The sequence below is a fragment of the Dipodomys ordii genome, unplaced genomic scaffold (assembly GCF_000151885.1).
Source record: "Dipodomys ordii isolate 6190 unplaced genomic scaffold, Dord_2.0 Scaffold90, whole genome shotgun sequence".
NCBI lineage: Eukaryota > Metazoa > Chordata > Mammalia > Rodentia > Heteromyidae > Dipodomys > Dipodomys ordii.
Window position 1 is genome coordinate 2,631,913 of NW_012267306.1, and position 26,216 is coordinate 2,658,128.

The 26,216-nt window shown below is 37.8% G+C and overlaps 1 protein-coding gene across 2 annotated transcripts in view; it reads right to left on the reverse strand.

Annotated features, from left to right (window-relative positions):
• Cdk14 (cyclin-dependent kinase 14) overlaps positions 1-26,216 on the reverse strand; it is a 413,243-nt gene that overhangs the window by 96,724 nt on the left and 290,303 nt on the right. For both annotated transcript variants that reach the window (XM_013026092.1, XM_013026093.1), the window contains one exon: positions 25,979-26,027. In XM_013026092.1, coding sequence (XP_012881546.1) covers positions 25,979-26,027 — 49 coding nt within the window. The remainder of the gene's footprint in view (positions 1-25,978; positions 26,028-26,216) is intronic.

Consider the following 26,216-nt stretch of genomic DNA (forward strand, 5'->3'; position numbering starts at 1 on the left):
CTCCACCAGTTGAGCCACAGTGCCACTTCCAGCGTTTTTTCTTTTTGCTTATGTGGTGCTAAGGAATCGAACCCAGGGCCTCATGCATGCAAGGCAAGCGCTCTACCACTGAGCCACCTTCCCAGCCCCTTGTCAGATTTCTTAGCATTCACTGTTTTATGTTTTCCATCTGTTAGTCTCTCTGTTTAAACTGTAGATAATTATCTCAGAGGCATCTTCATTTCAGCTAATTCTACAACCAACTGCATCTAAAATGCAGGTTTTTTTGGGTCAAATTTTGATAAACTTTTGTTCAAGTGTTTAATTTGATCTTTTATTTCTTTATAACATTTTAAATATAGTAAAGTATGATATTTTCCAGTAACTGAAGTTCTTGATGACAGTAGTTAAATTATGACACTTTGTACTGATCCTTACTCTCAATTTTTTACAATTCTTTACAATTTTGAATTGTGAGCTAATGCTTGGTCAATGCTGATCCATGGGTACCCTGAAGGCACTAAATTGAGAAGGTTTCTCTATAGGGATTTTCTTTGCTTCTTCCAAAAGCCCCAGAGCTTTTTCAAGACCTAAACATTCCAAGTTCTTCCTGTTGATTTTGGAGACATTGCAAATTGTTTAAATTTAAGGTAATCCTGTAGGAGTTCTCAGGCAATATTTTTTTTTATCTACATCTAGACAAAGGCTGGTGCACACATTCTTGCAGTCTCTTTGCTGAAAGTAGCTTTTACCTCTTAACCCATACTATTACTGAAACTGAATTACTGTAGCCAATTACTGTGCTTTGTGAAGAATCTCAATTCCTATGTCGTACCTTTCTCCTGCCTGAAGTATTGTTTTCATGTTCCTACTTTAGACAACTCCAGGTAGCTACAACTTTATTTCTGTGATTATCTCCATTATTTCTGTATTCTTGGCTCTCATGGAGATTTCACTTATTTTCTTCTTGGCTCTGCTGTGCATTTCAAAAGATGTATCTTTATCAATATTGAAGGTGATTTTTTTAAAAGGTAGTAAAGAGACCTTTTCTCCTCTTCTGGCATATATTTATACTATCCACAATTCAATTAGGTGATATAAAATTTGTCTGCATTTGTAAGTTCAGGTATTTCTTTCTAAGACAATTACTACAATTACTACATTCCTTGTAACCTTCTCCCACTCCACCCACAAAAAATAAACAACAGCACACAACTAATTCTTCTAGGTCCTATCTATTGTAGCCTCAACAACTAATTGTCTGAAGTTGATGATGATTCAGGTTACTGTTCCTTCACTGAACATTTTTTTTTTTTTTGCAGTGCTAGTGATCAAACCCAGGGCTTCACACAGGCTAGCCTAGCACCTTGCCACTGAGTTACACGCATCTGCAGACTACCACACAACTCTTAGATAGAAATAAAATGTATTTGCCTAAGAAGCTAAAAATGTTCTCTGAATTGCATGAATACATTCCATTTACATGACATTTTACACAACTCAATAGTTACAGAAACAGAAAGTTCATCAGTGCTTGCTGGAGGCATGAGAGAGGCTAGCAAAGTAGAGTTGCAGAATCTTTTTGGATCAGTCTAATCTTGACCTTGTGAGTGGTCAGGATCAGGGAACTAGCAAGAAAAATCACAGAAAGGTAAAATAATTAGAGAGTAAGAGTGTTACGGACTTTTCACATGAACATTCAAGCATGGAGAGTGGAGAGTTGTCCTTACAGTGGCTGAAGTTGGGTCTTTCCATGTTCTACGGGATTCTAAATGAAGCTTCAAGCAACCGGGGAGACATTGCTCAATGGCAGTACCCTGGTAGGGATGTCAGAGCTCTCTTCCAGGTCACTGATTGGAGATCGGCCTCTGGCTGATGAAACTGTCTCATCAGGTTGGTGAGCACGGACTCAGAGAGATTTTATGTGCAAAAATGGTTATTGCCCCAAATATGGGGCAAGAGATTATGATGTCCATTTTTACATTCACTGTTCTTTTAAAGAAAAAAATATTGCTTATTGTTTATAGAAACTCTGGGGAAAACCTAAGGAATTCTAAAATTATAAATCAAGATAACAAGAAATAATCCTTACTGAATTTAGAGTGTGTGTGGAAAGAATCTGAATGATGAGTAACTTTCAAACAAATGCTTCTGAAATAGATGAAAATAGTAGCATGCTGCTATTTGCATCATAACACATTTTCTGCATTCCTCTACTCCTTATCCAGTCAAAATACACACACACACACACACACACACACACACACACACACACATACACACACACACACACTTCACCATTATTTTTTTTAAATAACATGAAAAAAGATAACATGAGTATTGAAAATAGTTGTGGACCATAAATATCCAATAGGATATTCACTTTTCTTTTGCTACAGGACTATTTTTTGACTCAGAAATGAACAGGGAAACAGCTGTTTCAGGGTTATTCTAGGTCTAACATTACATATCTTCCACCTAGGAAAAACTCGATTGTGAACTAGAGACAGGAGGGTTAGCAAAGCTATCCCAGCCTGCCAGGACTGACTTGCAGAATTTTGCGTCTGTCATCAATGAAAAGATCAAACAATGCCTTTCATTTTCTCTCCACTCAACCTTGCAATGAACTCTGCTTTAAAAGATCACCAAACTTCTCAGTCTTCCTGAAATATACAGAGAGAAAAGAAAATCTAGACATTTTTTGTCAGACTAACATTTGTCAAAGTTGAGAAGAGAAAATTGGAAGTAGAGAACAAAATGATAGTGTAAAAAGAGGAAAAAGACGGTACCTGGGCTGTGGCAAGGTGAGGAGGGCTACATCCTGTGAGACATTGCTGACGCAATGTCAGGCACATGTGCTGAAGGAATCTGCATTTGCTTAGAGACTAGGTCTATATTACACCTACACCTACAGAGGTTTCATCTTACTTGAAAAACAAGAAATTTAAAAGCAAACAATCATTTCTTTTTTAAGTGAAAACATCTTTATATGTTCAAAATCTGGTCCTTATAGAATCTCTCCAAAAATGTGTCCTCTCACAAAATATATCCCTTTGTTTCTTGGAAGTGGGAAGGATTCAGATCTTAATGTTCTTTGTTCTGCTGTGGTGTTTGTTTTCATCGTGGGGCTTGAACTCAGGGCCTGAGCACTGTTCCTGAACAAGGCTAGTGCTCTACCACTTTGAGCTACAGTTCCATTTCTGGTTAATTGGAGATAAGCGTATCATGGACTTTATTGACCAAGGCTGGATTTGAACCATGCTCTTCAGATCTCACTTTCTGAGTAGCTTGGATTATAGGCGTGATCCACCAGCACCCAGCTTCAGACCAAATGTTTTGAAAGTTATCTTATAAAACAGAAATTCTTTTTTTTTTACACTATGGTTTCTCCCCAAAGAGCCCCTTTAACACTGATGATAGGTCTGCTTGTAGAACAACTAAGACAAGAACATTTTGTTCCTAAGGGTGGACTAGGGAGCAACTATATAAAAAACTTCACTGAAATTTATTAACGCGTTTGCTCATGAAAGCTGGACATAAAGAATAGAGTTGTAGCCAGTTTAATTTACTTACCAGGGTACTCAATAAAGGCATTTATTTCCATGTAAAAGTTTGAAAAAAAATTCAAAGGGACAAAAAGTTCTAACCTATTCCTCACTTGTAATCTATATTGTATGCGGGGTAGAATTACACAAAACGGTGAGCTGCGGCACAATGGTGTACTGTGTTGAATGGAAGTTGGAAGCAGAACAATCTGGAGTGATGTTGTGGGTCTCTATGCTCATGACCTACTCCCTACACACAAAACATCGGTAGAGGCCCTGGATCCTTTTATTTGACATTATGTGTGCTGACTCTATGGCACAGATGCCAACACAGGCATTGGATTAAACATCTGATCTCTTAAAAAGATTCAGGTAATTTTTAAACAATCTACCCACCAGACAAGACCAGCTATGTTTTTTCCTTAATAGTAAGTGTAACTGTCAAATGCAGCACTGTCCAATTCACATATCAAAAACAAAATGCTCATCTAACCATTTTCTTATCGAAGCTTTTGGATTACCATGGTCATAAAACTTTGCATTTTTTAAAAAAGAGACTTATTTTTTTAAGAAAATTAAGCTTAAATGTATTCAGTTTGTAAAGAGGGTCAGTACTTGGTCAAGTATAATGCGATGGAATTCCTGACAGTGGAATAAACTCTTGAAGGAAATAAGGATGATTATAAGGAAAGAGTTGGGCCTGTGCAGTGAACCTCTCAACCCTGGCTAATGGGCTGTACAGAGCAATGAAAGTAAAATCCTTGTCACATTCATAATGAAGACAAAGAGTTGTTTAGTATTGAGATATCCTTTGTCGATGCTCTGCTTGTAAAATTCCCACAATTCCTATTCATTGCTTCTAATGGCTTTTTTTCTTTGTTAGTTGTGATGTTTGAACTTAGGGCCAAGGTACTATCCCTGAGCTCTTTTGCTCAAGGCTAATGCTCTACCTCTTTGAGCCATAGCTCCACTTCCTAGTGGCATGGTTTAATGCCACAGCTGACCTGGCAAACACTTGTTCCCATAGCAGTGAGTGTATTTGACTGCCAGTGTTTGGTAATGACAATGGTGTTTGGAAGGAGCTCTACAGTTTATGAAATCTTTGCATGTATTATTTGATTCACATGATCGAAAGGTCATACTTTCAAAATGCAGAGTATCAAGATTTCTGATTTATAAATGCTCATGTCTTCTGCACACTACCTCAAGTACTACTGCTAAGTTTTGGACCTAGAAGGCTTTTTCCAACTCAGATGGTACAGAGCTTCTCGAGTCATTCGTGAATCATTTTCCTTAAAAACACTTGACATTTTCTTATTTTTCTGTATCTATTTATCTTCTTTTTTCTGATTTCTATTAATGTAGAGACAACCATTTCTTTGTTCACAACACCTCTACTGTCATGTATTTAATAATGACAACAGAGAGACTCCAGTCTCAGCATGGAGAAGATGAAAAATCCCTCAGGCCAGGGACGCAGGCCTCTCCTTCAGACCTAACCCTTTAGACAGTACAGGGTGGTCCTTGCAATCAACGCTACCTGGTGGAGAAGTACAGAAAGTACTGAAGAGCCCTCAGCAGGATCCATGTGAATCAAGGTTTGACGACACTCATGCTGATATTCTTTAGGCTATTCCAGCCTGTCAGAAGTGAACCCGAGCAAGAAAAATACTAAATTCTTGCTTTCAAACTCAGAGATTAGCTTGATTTCAGAGCCTTGATTTTATTGATTAGTATTTTCCTTGGAAAAATGTTTATGCTCATTCTAAAATAAAAAAATGAAAGTTGATAAAAAATAAAAAATGAAATGAAAGTTAAAAACAGATTATGTTATGAAAACATTATACCATTTCTTTTCACGAACTAATATGGCACATTTCACAAATCTATTTATGTTGGTTTGTTTATAAAATTCTCATGGAAAAAAACCTAATTGTGAGTAAACTTCTTGCTATATTCTTTTCAACAGGATCCCTTGTATAAGCTTTTTATACTTTGTTACTACAAAAGCTGATCAGTCTCCACTGTATCTTCTCATAGGGAGGAATCAGACAACTGCTTTATTGCATTGTTGTAGCTTTATGTCCTTCCCATTTCTCCAGGGTCAAGTGGTAGTCACTTTTTTGAGCTGTGAAGTTTATTGCTTTAATAGTAGATAGTACATACAAAGCACCATATCTACTTAACCTATAATTCTACATGCCTAAGTGTATACTTTTTAAAATAAAAAGTACACTATCATCATTTGTCAGAGAGCTTATCAAACATTAATATTTTTCTTACATTAGACTCATATCCCACCTATGTTTTAGAAGAGTCTTAAGATTTAGTGGGCCAGTGATTTTATGATTCTACTTTTATTAACTATTTTACTCTAATAATGCAGCTGAAAGCAGAAGAGGTACCAAATAGTTATTTTTTAAAATCCCATGACTGAAAGAAAATATGGATACATTTTATTTAGTCAAAGACTTCAACAATATAGTTACTTTAGCATACCTGTCAATCAGAAGCCTAAATCTTGCAGAACACTTAAATGAAGATTCTAAATTTATAAGCTAGTATAGACTATCCTTAAAACCAAAGATACATATTTAACAGAACTATTTCCAGTTGCCCCATTCTTTACAGTTTTTTATCTAGTCCTAAGTATAAGACCTTCATAAGCCTGCTGCACGTGGAATTAGATTGGTCGCTCAAGGACATCAGGAAACTCGCCTTTTCCACTTCTGGACACAGATTAGGATGGAATTAATAACCTTCTTTACAGTCTGCTGCAAAGACTGACCTTTTCCAACTGTAACTTGTTTAAATTGATTACAGACTTATTTATTTCACTTCACCAATTCTTATGGCATTTTAAGGAAAATCAAGAGTGAAGCAAAGTAAATTATCAGTAAAAGAATTAGTGTCTTCCATAAAGGCTTGGTGTTATTGATATTTATGATGCTCTTGATATTTATACTATTTAGAAAATAAAGATTATCCATTTTTTTGGTGTGAGTTCAAAGTAGCTGATTAAAGCATTATTTCATTTGAAATAGGTAATTCTCACTTTTGGTAAGAGATTAATTGGGAGTTCAGATCAAAATCTTTATGAAAAAATTCAATCCATGTTCAATTCTTGAAATGGCTTCTCTTGCAGATAAACAGTTATAAACATTTAGTTCAAATTACATGGGCAGAGTGAAAATCGATTTTTACTATAAAAGGCTCTGGAGAAACCGTTTATATGATTAGCACATCTCTATATGGTAAACAGAGTGTGGAAATGGTAGCTTCATAGCATTTGTTATTCTGAAACCCTATGGAAGGCACAAACATTAGAGAGGAGTTTTGAGGGCTAATATGTACTTCACTGGCATGGAACAGTGTGTCCTTCAACTGTAAACAGTGCTAAAAATAACTCCTGAAAGGCATCATTTTGTGTGATATTTAAGCAAAAGAGAAGTAAAAAAAAATCTTTAATCCTGAACAAAACCTCTTCAAAGTTTATGTTCTCAATAAACCTTTCCCTGAGAACTGAAAATATAACTAAGTAAATGCAATAAATGCCCTAACAAATATATCAGATTTTTCACTTAATGCTTTTTACAGGCTTATACCAAATGGAGTGAAAGGAAATCACCTTTTACAGTCTGACTCCTACAGGAAGAATGCCTTGCTGTTCTGCTCTTTAAAGAAGGCATGGTGAATTTATATCAACTTTAGTGAATCTTGGGGCATGATAAAAGGAAGAAAAATAGCAACGCAGTTAACATTCCACAGAACTCTCTCTTCACATGTTTATTTTCCTGCAGACTGGACATGATCCAAGACAATGAGAAAATGTAAAATGAAATTTTTTAAAGGGAAAAAGATACATAATTGAGCATTCTATGCTGGCATAAAATAAATGTTTTCCTATCCTCTAAAAAATTGCCATTTTAAATATTAAAACTATTACAAAATGAGAACTGCAGAAAATCACTGAAAATACTGCATTTAAATAAACATGAAAGTTAGTTCCTTTAGGTCAGAGGTCACAGATTACTGAAGTTTAGCTCCAACAAATGAAAAATTTGTTTGCTGGGGAATCAAATTTTAGCTTATTTACTATATGATAAATACATCAGGAATTTAAAAATATAATTTCATTTTGATATAAAGGGGAACTACACCTATGTGTCCAGAAAGAATTGAGTGTCTTCTAAAAAGGCCTGATGTTCTAAGAAAGAAAAATTAAAAATCCCTTTCAAGGCTTATAGTTTCCACAGGGAGTCTCCAGCCTGTCTTCCCTGTCATATAGTGTATTCCCATTCCGTGTGCTGAACCAGTTATCTGTGGATCTATCACAGAAGACCTGACCAGCCAGAAGGTCATGAAACCCTTGCTTTTTCTGGGAAGGTATATAAGAAAAAAGGTAACATTTATTGAGCATTTACTAAGTGCACATACGTCTTCACACGCCTCTCCCCCATTATGCTTACTGTTCCTCTGTTACTGTACTTGCAGATCAGAGGGCTGAGATTCAGAGAGTAGAGCAGTGTGGCCCTGTTCACGCAGCAGGTGAAGAGGCAGAATCTTTCCTGTCTTCTTTTCTGGTGCTCAAATCTCTACATCTATCATCGGAAGGCTCTATTTATATCTTCATTTTTCTCATTTTAAACAAGACACTATTGCTTTAGAGCAATTAAAAATTCATAAAATGTATAAAACAAAAACATCTTATTAGGCTTATTCAAAGATAAGTGATTTTTAATCAAATCAAATATTTACTCTGCATGTAGAGGTCAGAGCAAATATGTCAGAGCTGTTAATATCTGTTAATATTTGTTAATATCTGTATTTGCTACATCTGTATACATCATGTTAGTTGTCTGTATTTGCTAATAAGTGTATGCCTCTTTCATATGATGAGATTTTTTTTCCACATCTTGAATTTTAAAAGTTCTCTTCAAAGCCCTCAAATTTAGGCTTAAGTCCATATTGAGGTCAAATTAGCATTTCATTTTCTCTACTGAAAAAAATTTATAGTCAACACATTTAGGTATCCATAAGAATTGGATTCCTTTGAGGGTATGTGGCTTTTCTTTTATGTTGTCACTCAATATTTTATGCAGTTAACTTTTACCAAACCTATACTATATACAAAATATGTTCAGAGGAATTTTATATTTTAGGTTGTCATACTGTGGGATGCCATGATTAAAAATAAATAACCTAATTTTACTACACCATTCGCGCTCTCTGTCTCTCTGTCTCTGTCTCTCTTCCTCTCTCTCTCTCTATATATATGTATATGGGTGTGTATATTATATGTATATATGAAATTTCTTTAAAGGGAAAGATATGCATACTTGAAAATTCTACCATGGTATAAGAGATGTTCCCTCATCCTCTAAAAATTGTCATCTAGTATATTAAAGCTGTTACATAATTTGAATTAGAGACAATCACCAAAACTATTGCATTTAATAAATAAATATATATAGTTTGCTATACTAAAAACTTCCCTTAATATGGGAGATAATTAAACTTCAAACTGGTATTTATCACATACATACAAAGACAGCGATAGCGGAAGAAAGATGGAAAAGTTTTCATTTTCTTTTTCCTTTTTTGGCCAGTTGTGGGGCTTGAACTCTGGGCCTGGGTGCTGTCCCTCAGCTCTTCAGCTGAAGACTAGCACTCTACCATTTGAGCTACAGTGCTACTTCTGTTTTTTTTGGCTTATGTGGTGCTGAGGAATCGAACCCAGGGCCTTATGCATGCAAGGAAAGCACTCTACCACTGAACTACCTTCCCATCACCCCTTTCTCTTTTTTCTTTAAATAATAAAAAACACATATTTACTATCATCTACAGTTTCTTTTTAATTTAATTTTTTATTTTATTTTTTTATTGTGAAAATACCGTACAGAGGGGTTACAATTACATGAGCAAGGTAATGAGTACATTTCTTATCAAGCATTGTTGCCTCCTCCTTTGTTTCCCCTTACCATCCCTGCCCTCCCATTATCCCCCTCCTCCCCTCCCCTGAAACGGATTGGGAGAAGATCTTCACTAGCCATACAACAAACAAGGGTCTCATATCTAAAATGTACTTGGAACTCAAAAAATTAAATCCTCAAAGAAACAACTGCCCAATAAATAAGTGGGCTAAAGATAAAGACTTAAAGAGAAATTTCTCTGAAGAGGAAAGAAGGAGGGCCAATAGACACATGAAGAAATGCTCAACCTCCCTAGCCATAAAAGAAATGCATATCAAAACATTGAGATATGACCTCACTCCAGTTAGAATGGCTAAAATCAAGAACTCTAATAACAACAGATGCTGGAGGGGATGTGGACAGAAGGGAACCTTACTGCATTGTTGGTGGGAATGTAAACTTGTTCAACCACTTTGGAAGGCAGTGTGGAGGTTCCTCATCTATAGTTTCTGAGCATCAGGAATCTGAGAAGAGCTTAATTGGGCAGTTCTCGTTCAGAATATCATCAAGTTGATGGTCTGGGCACAGTCACTTGAAATTGCCTGATTAGGACTGGAGAGTCTATTTCCTAGGTGGTTCTATCTATGCGTGTTGGGAGGAGGCCTCAATTGCTTGTCAAATAGACATCCCTGTAGGTTGGGTGGCATAACTTGCTTACTGGCTTCCCAGAGTGAGTGATAACAGTGGGATGAGCCAGAACCCAAGGGAGATGGCAATCTTTTATACCCTAATCTTGAAACAATGTATAATCACCACTGCTGTATGCTATCGGTCACCAAGGCCAACTCTGGTATGTACAAGAGACAATTTGGGTGTGAATACTATTGTGGGGGAAGTTAACTGTATCAAGAGATAATTATAGAAGATATTGGATGTTTGCAAATTGTATACATTAACACTTCAGACATATAAAATTGCCATTTTGACTATTTTTTAACTACCGAACTTAGTGGCATTAATTTTCACAGTATCATATGATTTCTAATACCTATTTCCAAAATTCTGTTTTCTCCCTAAACAAATTTTACGCAAATCAAGCAATGTATTTTCTTTATTAAAACAATGACATTAAAGATCACTTTCAAAAGTAGAAATACAGGGGGCTGGGAAGGTGGCTCAGTGGTAGAACGCTTGCCTTGCATGCCTGAGGCCCTGGGTTCGATTCCTCAGCACCACATAAGCAGAAAAGCCAGAAGTGGCACTGTGGCTCAAGTGGTAGAGCACTAGCTTTGAGCTGAAGTGCTGAGGGACAGTGCCCAGGCCCAGAGTTCAAGCCCCATGACAGACAAAAAAATGTAGAAATACAAGCACTCAAAATATTTCCCCAACACAACAATTTTCATAGTGTATATTACATTTCAGTCATAAATCAAAGACAAGTTAATGGTTTTATGGTATAAGTACGAATACATTTTTACTCTGCTCAGTTCAGAAGTTTCTAGTTTGAAAAGTCTTCCTAACAATGTTGCATAATACTCTACTGGGTTTGCAAGTCATGATTTATTAAATTTATATTCCTACTCCCTTAATCTTCATTAAATTGGTGGCTTATCTTTTCAAAGTAAGTTTAATCTGCATCCCACTAATGAGGATCTTTGGTAACTAGGTTGTTTCTTGGTTGATTTATTTCCACAAAGCACTAACAGTAAAGTTACAAAGCAATACACAATCTCCTAGGTTTTCTAATAAAAGAAAAATCAAATTCCAGACCCAAAGAAACATAGACTTCATGGTTTCCCTCATCTGTACTAATTAGCATATGTCTAGGATAGGATATCTGCTGGGATAGTCCTAGCGGAGGATCACAATAGCCCACTAGCTATGTACACATGACCATATAAAAAGATGCTAAGTGAGATGAACTCCAAGACATGGGAACAACCATTTTTCTTTAGCCCATGAGGCTATTCCCAATGCTGAGTCTCTGTCTCTACTGTCTAATATCCCTCCCCCCACTCCATCTCCCCATCACATTAATAGAGTCTGACCACCAGACACTTTTGTTCTCCAGTAGCATTTATTGAGTGCTTTGCTTACTATTTGACAGGCTCTTTTGTAGATTCCTTTGCATGGTACCTGCTAGTGGCCTTTCAAATCACATTGCCCCACATAGCATTCTCTGAACCTACCTTGTTTATTATTTTTCTGTATGCACTACTCTAGACAGTTAAGATCTAGGAGAACAGGAGCCACAACATTTAGATGATATCAAATCAAATTGCTTCAACATGCATGAAATCATTATGGCCCCTCCAATATTTCAGTAGCTGCCTGTGTTGTGTTTTAGTCTTCCAGGCCACCAGCAGTAATTAGAAAGGCTTAGCTTTCTATAACCTCACTAGCATTGGTGTTTTCCAGGAGACTGTGATAGTTGGGAACAGGTGCTAGCAAAGAGTAGGTCATTTGATGGAGAACAGAGAAACATCGGAACTATCTTTCAAATTAAAAAAAAATTGTATGTATCTTGGGGGCTGAACATGGTGTCACAAGCCTGTGATCCTAGGAGGTTTGGGGGAGGAGGATGGAGGATACCTGTTCAACACTGGCCTGGGCAAAAATACAAGGCTCTAACTGAAAAATAAAGGACAAGAGGCATGGCTTAAGTGGCATGGCATTTGCCATGTGATACCCTGAGTTCAATCCCTACTAGGGAAAAGAAAAAGATGTATCTTCACCACTGAGACTTTTTTGACATTGAAAAAATTCTGAAGGCAAGGAAGTGCCTTTAGTGTCCTACATTAGTCTCAGCCCTACTACAAAGAATATGGTAAATGAGGAAAATATTAACAGTCTGCTCTGAAACAAAAAGTAATTGAAGACAGGAAAAACAACATTTCTAAAAGAAGCTTGAATGTATCTAAGAGGGAAACTATTTGTGAGTTGTTTTCAGGATTAAGTGAGATGATGCAGACAAAGCGGCTGGCATGCTGGGTAGCCCAGCTGTGTGTACTAAGAACAAACACAGATGTCGGTTCCTGTTCTCCACTATATCTTTATGTGCAAAAAATTTAACTAGCCCTACTAAGTGCAGTCAGGAGCTCCTTTTTTTTGGGGGGGAGTCTGGTTGTGGGGCCTGAACTCTGGGCCTGGGCGCTGTCCCTCAGCTCTTCAGCTCAAGGCTAGCGCTCTACCACTTGAGCCACAGCGCCACTTCTGGCTTTTTTCTTTTTGCTTATGTGGTGCTGAGGATTCGAACCCAGGGCCTCCTGCATGCAAGGCAAGCGCTCTACCACTGAGCCACCTTCCCAGCTCCTGACTTGGGAGCTCAACTTCTCGCTCAAATCAGATTACATCCTTTCATAGGAGACTCCTCTTTGGAGAGTTATAATTACTGGGGGAAAAACAAAACAGAACCAAACAGGAGGATTATGGCCAGCAGTGAACTAATACATAAAAGATCTTATAACTTAAAAATACTCACTCAGTGATGGTGAGACTACCTTCAGTTAAAAAAATGTTTTCAGTATTATTTCATGTATCTTAAATAAGAAACACTGTCTTGATCAACAGAATGTTGAGAATCTACCTCTAAAGTTAACGGTTTCAAAGTGTGTCTTGCTGGGTCACACAGAGCATGTGCCTTCTCTGCCAATCTGCCTTTTACGCCTACTGTCTTTATCCTCTTACAGTGTGTTCTTGTTTTATGAACTGCCTACACGGGTTCTGGATTCTCTGGCCTATCTCACTCTCCTATGACTTGACTTTCTCTTGTCCAGCACACAGAGGGTGCTGACCTCAAATCTAGATGGCCAAGACAACAGTTTAAAAACATGTCCTTAATTCCTCCTTTCTTCTTGCCAGCCCTTTTGTTCCAATGCCCCCCCCAAAATAGTGAATTACAAACATCTAAACCAATTCATAGTACTAACCTGACATCTACTAGAAGAAATCAGAGTAACCATGCTGTGTGTTTGGGGTTATATTACTTTATGTTCTTACATGGAATGTGCTAAATTTAGTATGGAAGAAGTATTTCTTATTGTGATTGCTTTGGAATCTGGACAATAGTTTGTTGAGCTCTGTGTTGTATGTTGCTAACAGAATACGCTGGCCAGGTGCCAGTAGCTCACGCCTGTAATCCTAGCAACTCAGGAGGCTGAGATCTGAAGATCCTGGTTTGAAGCCATCCCAGGCAGGAAAGTTCTGAGACTCCTGTCTCCAATTAACCACCAAAAAACTGGAAGTGGAATTGTAGCTCAAAGTGGTAGAGTGCTAACCTTGAGTGAAAAAGCTCAAGAATAGCACCCAGACCCTGAGTTCATGCCTCATGACCCACAAATACAAACAAACAAAAAGAGAACACATTGGAGGAAAGATGTTAAAAACATTACAGAAAATGTCTTATAAATTATGTTCAAAACTTCATTTTCTCCTTCATTAGAGTATGAATGCATACTTTAAGGATGATATTTCCAAGCTCTTGTCTTTGTTCATGTTCTTCCTCAATTTATGTGAACTTATGCCTGCCTGCATCACCATTATCAAAATTGCTTACGGTGTTCAGTGTTTGCAAGTGGAAGTAGCTGTTACTTTACAGAGTTCAACAGAAAGATTTCTATGCAGATAACTTAGATGGCCAGTAACAGACAGCGGGGAACTATTTTGTTGGGAGCTCAGGCCTACATCCCAATACTACTCCACATTGGTATTAACTTCCTGATCTCTCCCAACTTCTCTCCGTCATGTCTTGTTGTGTGTGTGTGTGTTTTGTTTTTCCCCCTGATCATGGGGCTTGAACTCTGGGCCTCAGCTCTTCAGCTCAAGGCTAGCACTATCACTTGAGCCACAGTGCCACCTCCAATCTATCATACCTTGTGGGAAGAGAATTCCTAGGTTTATCTAAGAGGTTGCTCTCCTAAGGAACAATCCAACCACCAATCAGACTTGGATTCCTCTAGCATGTGGAGGCGGCCATGAATCTGGGGGAATGGAAGTTACAAAGGATGGTTGAATGAATTTGCCTTTGAACATACTATAACTTCTGATTTGCACATTCCTTCATTTGTTACTTTAATTACCCATATGGCTCTTGTTAGAAAATAGTTTATAACAGAAAGGTGTTGCTAGGCTCTGCTCCGGTGGCTCATGCCTGTAATCCTACCTATTCAGGAGGCTGAGATCTGAGGATCATGGTTTGAAGCCAGTCCAGGCAGGAAAGTCCGTGAGACTCTTGTCTCCAGTTAACCACCAGAAAACCAGAGTGGTGCTGTTGCTCAATAGAGCACTCGCCTTGAGCTGAAGAGCTCAGGGACAGTGCCAGGCCCACAGTTCAAGCCCCACAACCAACAACAAAAAAAAATGTCAGCCTCCCCACATTCCTGGCTTAAGAAAGTCCAGAATAGCATGATGGCTACAGATTTTTATTTTGAGACATCTATCTTTACAACCGAAATAAAATATGAATAGAATTGAAAAGCTGCATATTATCACCTGAGGTGAAACTATTTATAATTTCTAGGTAGATATAGGTAAGAGCATATTCAAGCATATCCTTAATATGAGTCAGAAGCTGTTGGCATGACACATATTTGAAAAAAAGCCCATGTCTTATAACCCACAGCATCAGCATGATAGAGAACGTGGAAGACACAAATCTGCAGTTCATGTGTAAAGATATGAAAGCACTTTTTTAAAAAATGAAAGAGAGGAATATTTCATCAGATAACCTAGGAACTTAGAAGTAAATTTCAAAAGAATATTAAGGTCACTTCAAAACAGATAGTACACACACAGACCTTATTTGTAGTCAAAGTAAATAGCTCTCTCTCTCTCCTCTCTCTCTCTCCCTCTTCTTCCCCCTCTCTCTCTCACGCAGATACACACATAAAATCAACTTGAGAAATATACTAATAATGTGTGTGTCGAGCTTTTTTGTGAATCTGGGCACACTGTAGCACATTTCCTTTTATATTTAGGAAAAGCAGACATAAGGAGGGACAAGACTCAGACTGTACAGCGGCCAGCACCCACAGAATCGGTGCTGCCAGAAGCCACGCTTTGAAACTCCATTCTGGATACCCAAGAGAAATGTGTTCAATATTCAACAAAATTGAAGAATTTGAAATATGAAAATCTCTCAGATGTTCTGAAGGAAAGTAAATCCTGGAGTAGAGTAGGAGGATTGGGATCTCAGTCTGTAGCTATATGAAGGGGGGAAAAAACAAGTGAGAAAACAAAAACCTGGGCAGTAGTATTTTTTGTTGCTGTTGTTTATTTCTTTTTAGCTCAAGAACCTAATACACCTCAAGATATATCCTGATAAAAAATTTACTTTAAAGTGGTCAGAATTCATATTCTACTATGCACTGTCCAACTGCCAATTGGGTAACGAACTACCAGCCACATATAACCAACAAAATAAAGCAAAATGAAATAAATGTTAAAAAACCAGTTCCTCAGTTACACTTGCCATACTGTAAGTTAATAAGTCTCATGTAGTTAGGGGCTACTATACTGGAACATGAAGATGCAGAGTTGTCCACCATTACTTATTCACCTATTAGACAGTACAATTCTGTATCCTTAAAAGATTTCATGCAGTTCCCAGGAATTTCTTTAAGGAATTGTGTAGTTCACATACTGGGTGGTTTTCACGCTTTAGATGAATAGTAGCAATTAGATTTAAAAAATCAATGAGTTTGGCAATAGAGAAGAGCTTTAGGTCAGAAACTGACCCATAGAGATGTGCCGGCAACACAAGAAGAAACCCATATTTTAGGCCTTTAAAAGTCCATAATGGAGAAGGGAAGTGCATTTCCCTATGGGAATGCTTTTCATTTCCTTGGGACAAATAAGAGACAGTGGAGTTCCTTCAGTGGTCATTCTGTAAAAATAAGGGATGTTGGACAACAGAACTCTAAGATACAAAAGTAAAGCCTCATATCACTATCAAATAACATGGGTACAATTTAAGTCAAATTACAAATGTACTGACCATGACAAAAAACGAAAAGGCAAATAGAAAAATCCCATTTGTATTTATCTTTATAAATTCCATATGGAAGCTTAATTCCATATGGAAGCAAACACACAGGAACTGTAACAATCCTTAATTAATTAGCATCAGAGCAGTTGAGTCAATTAATAAAAATATCTATCATCCAAACAGATCCCACAAGTAGCAGACAAGGCACAACATTGAAGGCATGTGGCAGTTCTGGGTTGTCTACCAGAGATATTTCACCTGCTTTATTAAAGGAAAAACATATATAAGTGCTTAACCTTACATTTTATGGAGAGGCATAGATGCTTTGTGATGTTTTTCCTCCAGAACATGCTGCCCTCTACAGGTTACAAGAAATATATGTGTCTAAAGATACGCATCAATAAGACAGTTATAGCCAAATTAATGCAGTCATTAGCAAAGATAAGATTTGTAAAAAAGAGGAGACAGGGATGGGGATATCTGTTTGTCTGAAGGGTTTAGTAGCATAATGAGAAGCAATCAACATTTATAAGATTCTAATAAATCTTATATCTTAGGGTAATATACATATGAGAAGTCACACATAGTACTACAGTCTTATGGAGGCATTTTAATTAAGAAACCTAAAAGTATGACCATGGTTATTTTTGCTTTTGTTTTAACTAGGGAGGACAGAGCACAGAAGAAAGAAGAGGAAGGGTAGATAGGGTAGCTTGCTGTATCTTAATAATATTTCTAAAGTATCAGTGTCTGTTTTGATCTAAAATTCAAATTGGTAAATCAAAGCAAGTAAATTAAAAGAAACATCACTCTGTCCGTAAGAGTTAAATCTTTTAAAATGTTGGCTACAATAAAGTGATTAAAATCATGTCTAACTATGAGAGTTATCCATATTCAAATCAATTCTTCTTCAACACACACACACACACACACACACACACACACACACACACACACAGGGCATGTTTACTGGCTTAGCCTCTAAAGGATTTAGCTGGACAAACATCACAAAGATGATGGCTGATTTAATTGAATTTATGATCAAATGTTTTCCATTTCGGGAAGAGTGGGAAATCACTTATGGGGAGATTTGAATAATTTAAGGGAAGTTCTCTATTTGGCATCGTGTTTGTATATCAAGTCTTGAGGGATTCAATACGGCTGAGGACTAAGGGAGACTTCACATACAGATCTACAAAGTGATGCAGAGTAACCATGCAACAAGGATATGGCCAGTATAGCCATACCTTTTTATTGTATTTCTGTTCACTTACATATCATTTATAGATTGAGTAACCACACACGCACACATATGTGCATACACAAATGAGACCTCAACTGTAAAAATCACTGGATCTTTGTGTCAGAAAAAAACATTGAAATTATGTATAAATATGCTTTTTGGGTAAGACAGACGTATTTGAGAGCTGTGCGTAAGTGTGTTGAAGGTATTTTTATGTATATTTTTTGTTGGTAAAGACAATGAAACCTAATATCTACTCAATCACATGTTAACGTAAAATAACACAACATAGGATTTATGCCTTGGGGTATGTCCATTGCTACTGAAGGACAAAGTTAGATACTTTTGAATCCCTTGCTGTTTTACTTTACCAGTGATGAGAGATCCAGCCAGCCCATGCTCCTAGCCTCTGCCCATTGTGTTTCAAGAGATGAATCATCTATTTTCATTCCAATGCTTCAAACAGCAAGAATCATTACTTTCAGTCTGACCACTGAAACACTGAGTCCAGGGGACACTCAGGACCTGGCTCAGGTTTATCCTTGCTGGTACAGACAACATCATGGAAAAGGCCTGGCAGATATTTGAGCTTGGTAAATTTGAACTTGGTAATAGTGATTTATACATGAGTTTCTTTCAGTCTAATTAGGAAATTTGTCTGGTAGACATGTTTCTAGATTTAGGATAAATCACAGTTTTACATTAATTATGTAGAATGCTATTTGTTAACATATCACTCTTAGGAAGGAAATGTTGAGGGAAATGAAATCTTGTTTCTACATAAGAAGTACTTGCAAATAAAGAAAAAAGAAAAGAAAGCAAAGACCCAGCAGCAAAGTATGTACCCCTAGGAAGACAGAAGACTAATCCGGATGACTGGGGACACCCTGTACAGAAAAAAAAAAAAACTATCCCTGTTCAAACATGGTTGCTTATTTGGATCTGAATGAAACTCTCAGGCAGAAGGGGACAGAGTGCTAAAAAAAAAAAAAGAAGAAGAGAGGTAAACTAAGATTTGTGAGATTGGAGTGGTTAGGTTATCAGGCAATTTTACAACTGTAACTTCTTTAAAGGGCTTTAATAAATCCAGAAAAACTCAGATTCAGAGGCTATTGAACTTCCTGATTATGTGGCTTGGTGATAGATCTAGAGTAAAATCTTGGCCTCTAAAATACCAGTAACAACTGTGATTCAGGCTTCTGGTATTTTCTTGTCATCTGCATTAATAATTAACTTGTAAAGACTTCTTTTCTGTTTTTATTTCTTGATTCATATCAATGCTTGTTGGCTATGCATCCTGAGATGGTTAGTAAGATCACTCTGTGCAAGCATAGAAGGTGTCAGGCACATGCGCCAAGAACATTCTAGCACATATCTCCTCCAAGCAAGTGGAAGTGGAGCTTCACTCTCATGGAAAGCCTCCAGTGGAGGATGCCTTGCTTTGTAACGGTCAATCATAATACAAGGTGGTGCCAGCATAGACAAAAAACAACATGGCGGCTTTAAAAGATCACCTCTTTCTACATTTTTTATATTCACTATTCTATTTGAAGCTGAAGCCACTCTAAATTTGTAGATACTTTCTTAACAGAATTAAACAAATGTGGAGGAAAATGGATGACAAAGCAGGTGAATTAATGTATGTATCCCCTAGGCCCTCCTGAAGGAGACCTGGCACTTGATTTGGAAGGCCTATTTGGAGAATGGAGAGCTTTTCTCAATAGTGTCTCCTATGCAGTTGAGCCGGAAGCTGAGTCTTTGCACTACTTTCTGAATAGAGTGAGGGGAGATCAAGGGGAATGGGAACAGCAGCAGAGAGGTGAATTCTTCGGGGAGTTCAAAATGGGTTAGAGAGCTGTGTGTCTCACCCTTAACAGTTCCCAACTGAGAGAGAGAGACAGACAGACAGACAGACAGACAGACAGACAGACAGACAGAGACAGAGAGACAGAGAGAGAAAGAGGGAAAGAGACAGAGAGAGACAGAGAGAGAGGAGAGAGAGAGAAGAGTGAGAGGGAGAGAGGAACATAAGGAAGGAAGAGAAAGGAAGAGAGACAACAGGCGGTCCCCCGGGGGGTGGGGGGGTCAGGAAGGGAGCTCTGTAGCAGGTTCTCGATACTTCCACTATTCCCTCTGTAGATTTGGTGTGCTTATTGGGGCCTCCAGAGCTATTATCTCCTCTGCACATTTACAAATAAAAGATGGAATAAAGGAAGATATCTGGACACTTTGTGAGATGGCAACTCCTTTATGCAACTACTTAAAGATAATAATAAAAAATTACAAAGAAGAGAAAAAGAATGCAAATTGTAAAAAAAAATCCATGCTATTAAACAGTGTCTCAAGTGTTAGACATCCATGCGTGCAGTTATTAATACATGAATATCTCATGTGTAGATTTGGAACTGTGCTCTTGAGATGATAGCGACTAATTACAAGTGGCTCTTTACATTTAAATTAATTAAATTTATTTTATACTAAATTTCAGTTCCTGAATACTTGTCATAATTTAAGTGCCCAAGAGCCCACAGCAATGCAATGGCTACAAAATTAAGTGTACAGATAGCAACAACACACTGGCCTTCCACTTCTCTGAATCAGGATGGACGGTGCTTTCCTTCCTTGCCATGGTTTCCAGACTATCTATTGTGAAACCATCAGAGTCACAGGGCCTCTGCCTGTCACCCGACGGACAAAGTGGGTGGCAGCGGGCATGGCTAGGGCTGGGCTTGCTCCCTTGCTGTACTTCACTTGTGGCTCTTGACTGACAGGAAACCCTAGTCCCCTCTGTACACATATAGTTGCCTTCAAAGATGTCCAGTTGTTAATCCCTGGAGTTCTTTCGGCAAATGGAACTTTACCAATGTGATTAAGGTGACACTCCCTCAATGGGGAGATTAACTGGGTTCAGTAGCTGGTTCCATTTAACCACATTAACTTTTAGGAGCAGAGAACTTCCTTCTGTTTGAGACAGAAGAGATGGGGCAGGAGGGGGAACCATGAGAAGTATGACTAGGTGAAGAGGGAGGTGGCAACAGGTTGAAGCATGCAGGAAGCCTTTAAGGGCTGGTGGAGAATATCCTGACTGACACCAAGAAAGACACTGGGGAGGCTCAGCAATCCCTCCACAAGGAAGTAAATGCTGCCAATGACCTGAATGAGCCTGGGAGACAGCTCTTCACCAGAGTCCTCAGGAAAGAGCCTAAGCTGGTCAGTACCTTGATTTTGGATTTCTCAGAGTCAGTCACACACATGAGATGATGTCTGAGGTGCCTTATGCCAAAGCATTGGGGGTTATTGGTCACAGCAGTCACAGAATACAGATATCCACTTTAATCTGGGAGGGACAGAGTTTAGTTCATAGTACTTGAATCTGTTTCAGGGACAGCTCAAGAAACCCCAATCCATCCTCCACGAGGAAAAGAGCAGCCCCCCTGCCCCTGGGAGCTCTCTGCTGCTTCAGAAGTATGGCCGGGTTTCCGTCCTTAATGAGCTGCATGGCAGAAGGGTGGCATTAGCTGCGACAGAAGTGCGTATTTTTGGATGAGGAGCTCAATACGTAATCTGAAAGGCTGAAAAATAATGGCTGGCTCTTGCCAACTTCCAAGACTGGCATGTCCCGCTAATTAGTAAGAGAGAAGATGGATATTTTCTTTGTCCATTCAAAGGGGAACTAAAAAAAAAACCCTGTGCAAACAACATAGGGACTGCCCTTAGCTACCATCAGAGATGATTAATGACAGTGAATTAATTGTTAGAGAGAAGGGGAGATGGGTAGAGGTAGAGACTGAGGCATTGACAAGAAACCTGACAGTGATACAAAATGTTCGGGGTGAGTTCCTGGGGTCAGGGAGAGGTGTGTGAGTAACAAGTTTCACTCGGGCTGTGAATAACTGGCTGACATGTCCCTCAGCTAAAGAACTTTTTGGTCACAAGCCCGGCCTTTATTCTACCACCGGCACACGCCCCAGCAGTGGTGAAGGAGATCGCTAAGCTGCTGGTGTGGGTGGTCAGCCTCCTCTATACATGATTTTCCCCCACAATGGAAGAAGTCCACTTTCTGCTCCATCCTGGTTTATTTTTTGCTACATATAACCTAGACCAAGCATAACAACAGTTCTAGAAGAGATCTCTCCAACCACCCTACCCCATCTGCCAGAGCTGTAACAAAACCAAAACCAGACTACATAGTGGTAAGTCCTTATGAACATCAGAGTTTTAAAACTGGTAACACTGGGTCCTTTTCATGAGATTCACTGAAAGGTAGTAATTTTCACTTGGCTGGATCATTCGGCCATGAGCATGGCTTTCACTTTAAGCTATAAAATGAAGATCATAGTACTCATCCTGTATTTCAGAAGCCTGCTGCAAGGACAGAGGATGCAACCATATCATGAAAGCAAATTCTGCATCGCAGAAGTCTGTTCGCATGTTAACAACACTACCTCCTCCATTACCACGGCAGCTGTGAGCAATGAGTTTTGACTAGATGTGTGCCATATGTTTTTACTTTTATGCTGCTGCTATTTCTAGTGATCCAGCATTTGGCAAACTTAGTGATCTTTCTGATTACTTCTGCTTCATCCTTCTGGAACCCTTCCCCCATCTGTGGTTTTGGACAGACTTTAATTCTATCTTCTCTGAGGTTCTCTAGAACGCCCACAAGGGCCTAGAAAGCATCTCCTATTTCAGGTGTTTCTCTTTTCCCTTTTAGGAATTCACTCTGCAATTTCCTGGAACTATTATTCTCTGTTAGGTGGCAAGGGGTTTAGTGGGTCTGAATTACACCACACGCACAAAATGCTTTCAGTAACTGACCCAATGACTCATTCCTGTAAAAGCAAGTGTTCCCAGCAATTACTGTGAATTACAACTTTCAGGGAAGCAGGTAAGCATTGGAGGCCTTCAAACAGTATCATGTACGGGTGTCAAAAGTCAGGCAACCTCCGTGGAACTTACTGCTCATGTGTTGAAAACTACATCTTCCAGGAAGCAGACTGTGGTGAGGAACTATACTCCCACGTAGCCTTCTCTTGCTGGATTCAATTTCATCAAGGCCATCCTTTCACGTAAGAGGCTGGAATTCCAAATACCTGTTTTGTTCTCTGCTTAAGAGCTCATCATCCCCAATAGACACCCCCCCCCCAAAGTGAATCAGTAATGCAGAGAATAATTTATTTGAAAATATTATGTGAAGTTTTCAGGCATTAAATAAAACTGCTATGTTGAAGTAAACAGAATTATAACAAAAATAACAGTGAAGTGGGGGGGGGGGAGGAAGTAGAGAAAGATGATCTGACTCAACTCAACTGCTCCCCCTAGTGTACAAACATTGTTCTCACCTTCCCCATTTCCAAGCTGGCAAAGAAATAGGAGAGTACCAATTTATTTTGCAGTTTGTTATTTTGTCAAGGAATTTTTGAATAGGGCAGAATGAAAAATAAGAGCTTTCACTTCTTTGAGAAGGCACTTACTCATATAAAAACATTAAATAGAATACTTCTACTAACAAATACACAAAGTGAAATTAAGAATAGTCTTCTAAATATTAGCTTAAATATACTGTTTTATATGTAACACAACTATCTAGCAAATTATTTTTAAAATATGGTTTTGGAAGTTAAACATAGTGTCAGATAAAGGGAAGTCCAAGGTAAGTTCAAGAACACCAAGTTAGAAAACAGCCTATCTCTTCCACGTTATGACTTGTGACTTTGCTGGCAAATGGAACTATATCAGGAATGTGTTTTCTTTTCTATTTTCACATCCCTCAAAATTTAAGTTCTAGGAAAAATCCAGCCATCCTAAACTGAAGATAGATTGTAAGCAGAACTAGCTCCTGGGGGGGAAGCAAGAAAAGGTTACTGTGTACCCATTGTTCTTTCCTTCTCCAGCCCTAGCTGTGTCTTGTCTTGTCTTGTCTTTTCCTTTCTGTTTGGAATGCATTTATTTATGTGTCATTCATCAAAGGCAGCCAGTTAGTCTCTTTTAAAAATTTTTCTTTTCTAGACCCTTCTGCTGTGACTGACTTAGGAGTTTATCCTTGGTTCTCATTTCAATACTTTCAAACATCACAAACTGTTCAGCTGTTAAAAAGTTCTAAAACAAGCAAATATTTTCCTGGAATCTTCCCCCTTCACTTCAGTGGAGAGAATACACTAAGGCTTCTTCTCCAGCCAAAATAATAAAAGACCTGTAAGTGGCTGGAATGCTTAGTTGGTTGCACATACATGCCAACGTCAGACAATGATCAATAGGGAGATTTGGAAGAGTAATAGGAGTGTCTGAACTCCAATGAAATAAAATGGAATGTTTTGAAGGCAGTCAGAAAACAGTATGTATCTTTATAAAAAGAGTTTGTCTCCATTTAGCCTTAAATTCTTTTTCCACAGGAAGAGTCCACATGGACCATAACAGTTTCAGTATGAAAAAATAAAAAGGTTTTTTTTTTTTTTGCTGATATAAGCTAGCTAGAAGGAATACAGTTCTTTCTCCTAAAATGAGAGTCATCAATGATGGCTGCTAAGTCCATCTGGAGGGGAAAAATCCATATTACAATTAATATATTTAAATTCTTAATTCTCTCTAAATTTCAGTACATTTGAATTTGCTAAAAGGTAGAGTTTAGCTCTCCAGATTCAGGTCACAACACTGGTGTAACAGAAGGTAATGCTTTGATACTATTTTTTGGTGATGATTGTAATATTAGTATTTCTGAAATAAAACCATAAGGCAACACAAAATGAGATTTAAGGGTACTTAAAAATAGCATGATGTTAAATAAACCATGTTGATAATTTAAAATTTTTACCTTAAACTTAAATATTTTTCCTAAAATATTTAAAAAGTAATCTACAAGTGGGATTCAGTTTATTAAATGACTTAAAATTCATTATATCATTCTAATGGTCCGTTTCCAAATTATATGTAAATGATATGCTACCTATTAACTGTCAAGTTTTCCTGTTACTTCAGATTTAGAAATTCAACTGTTTGACTAGCATGTTCCATGCCCTGGTTTCAATCCCCAGGATCACAAAATGAATGAATAAATAAATGCATAAAAATAAGTGAATAAATAAATAAGTAAAAATTAAAAAAATCAACTTTATTACCAGGAATTGTGACATTTTTGTATGTTACTCTGGCAGCTAAAACTCTTTAGCAATTCAGAGAGAGGAATGTGCTTGGATCCTTAGTTGTCCCCAGTAGATTATTCCATAGATTACAGAAGCATAGAATAAGCTCCACCAGTGGTGCGCAAGGTTGGGGGTGGGCGTGTAAAGGGAGAGGAAAGGCGCTGGTGTGCACTGCCTAGGGTGTGGCTCCCAGGGGAGCTGGCAGGGGTTGAGAACAGATTGTTCAAAGGGAAAATACAAACCGTTTTACTAGGCAAATATGACTATGCTAGAGTGCCCTTCAAAGTACAGATTTAATAAAAATAAATCGCTTTATCACTTAAATAAACGACTGCCGAGCTTAGCATATGCATTCCACCAGTTCCTCACAATCAACTGTTCACTATCTACACTGACAACAACAATTAAAGGCATTTTAATATGAAAAAGTTCTTTTTATTTCCATAATTCACGGCAACCAAACTTGAACATGACAGAAAAAATGAGATTTTCATATTGAATTTCCCATAGACAAACACACTGTGATCACTGATAATTTATTTATTCAAAGAAACTCTGGTTATCATTCCCCTCCCTACCCCCTCCACTCCCAGCCCATAGCTTGAAGTATGATGCTCAGTACTAAAACCAGAATGACTCAGTGATTCTTGCTTTTCACATTCTAATGATTTTCTCAGGTGTGCTGGCAATAAAACATGAGTAACTTGCAAACACCTAGATCTTTGTATTTTGTGCAATTTTGAAACCAATAAATGAATCTATTTAATCAGAAATAGAGAACAGATATGAAAACAGTACATACACTTCAAGCAATGAATGTATCTAGTATCCTTAAATAAGGTTTAGGGAAAAAATAGGCAAGCTGAAAAAATAGCACAGATATCAATTTTATCTTGCCCCAAAGATGTCAACAACATTTAGCTAAAATTTCAGTCTATTATTGCATTTTAAAAGTGTCGTTCTGCGTGTACTAAAATGTTTCATAAAACACAGAATATATTTGTTGGAATATGTAAGAAAATAGATCACTTTTTAACCCACATAGGGTTTATTAATGGTTCAATACTTAAATGAACAAAGGGATGGTTGACTGATTTAAAAAATGGTGTGACAAATCTAACAGCTATAAATATTCAACAAGCTAGAAAGAAAATGAGCAAAATCTGAATACTTACTTATTCCATGCTTGTCTAAGGTTTTTAGAGCTGTACAGGGTAAAACGTTCTGAAAAAAAAAAAAGAAGAATTGAAAACAATCTTAGCATCAATTGTACATAGTAGAAGCACTTTGAAGATAACTTCCGAAAGAGCATTTGACGCAGTCATAGTTAAGACTAGTATACCTAGTTTGTGGTAAGGCCTTTCCCTTACATTTGAGGAGCTTATAAACCATGAGAGAGAAATATTTTAAATA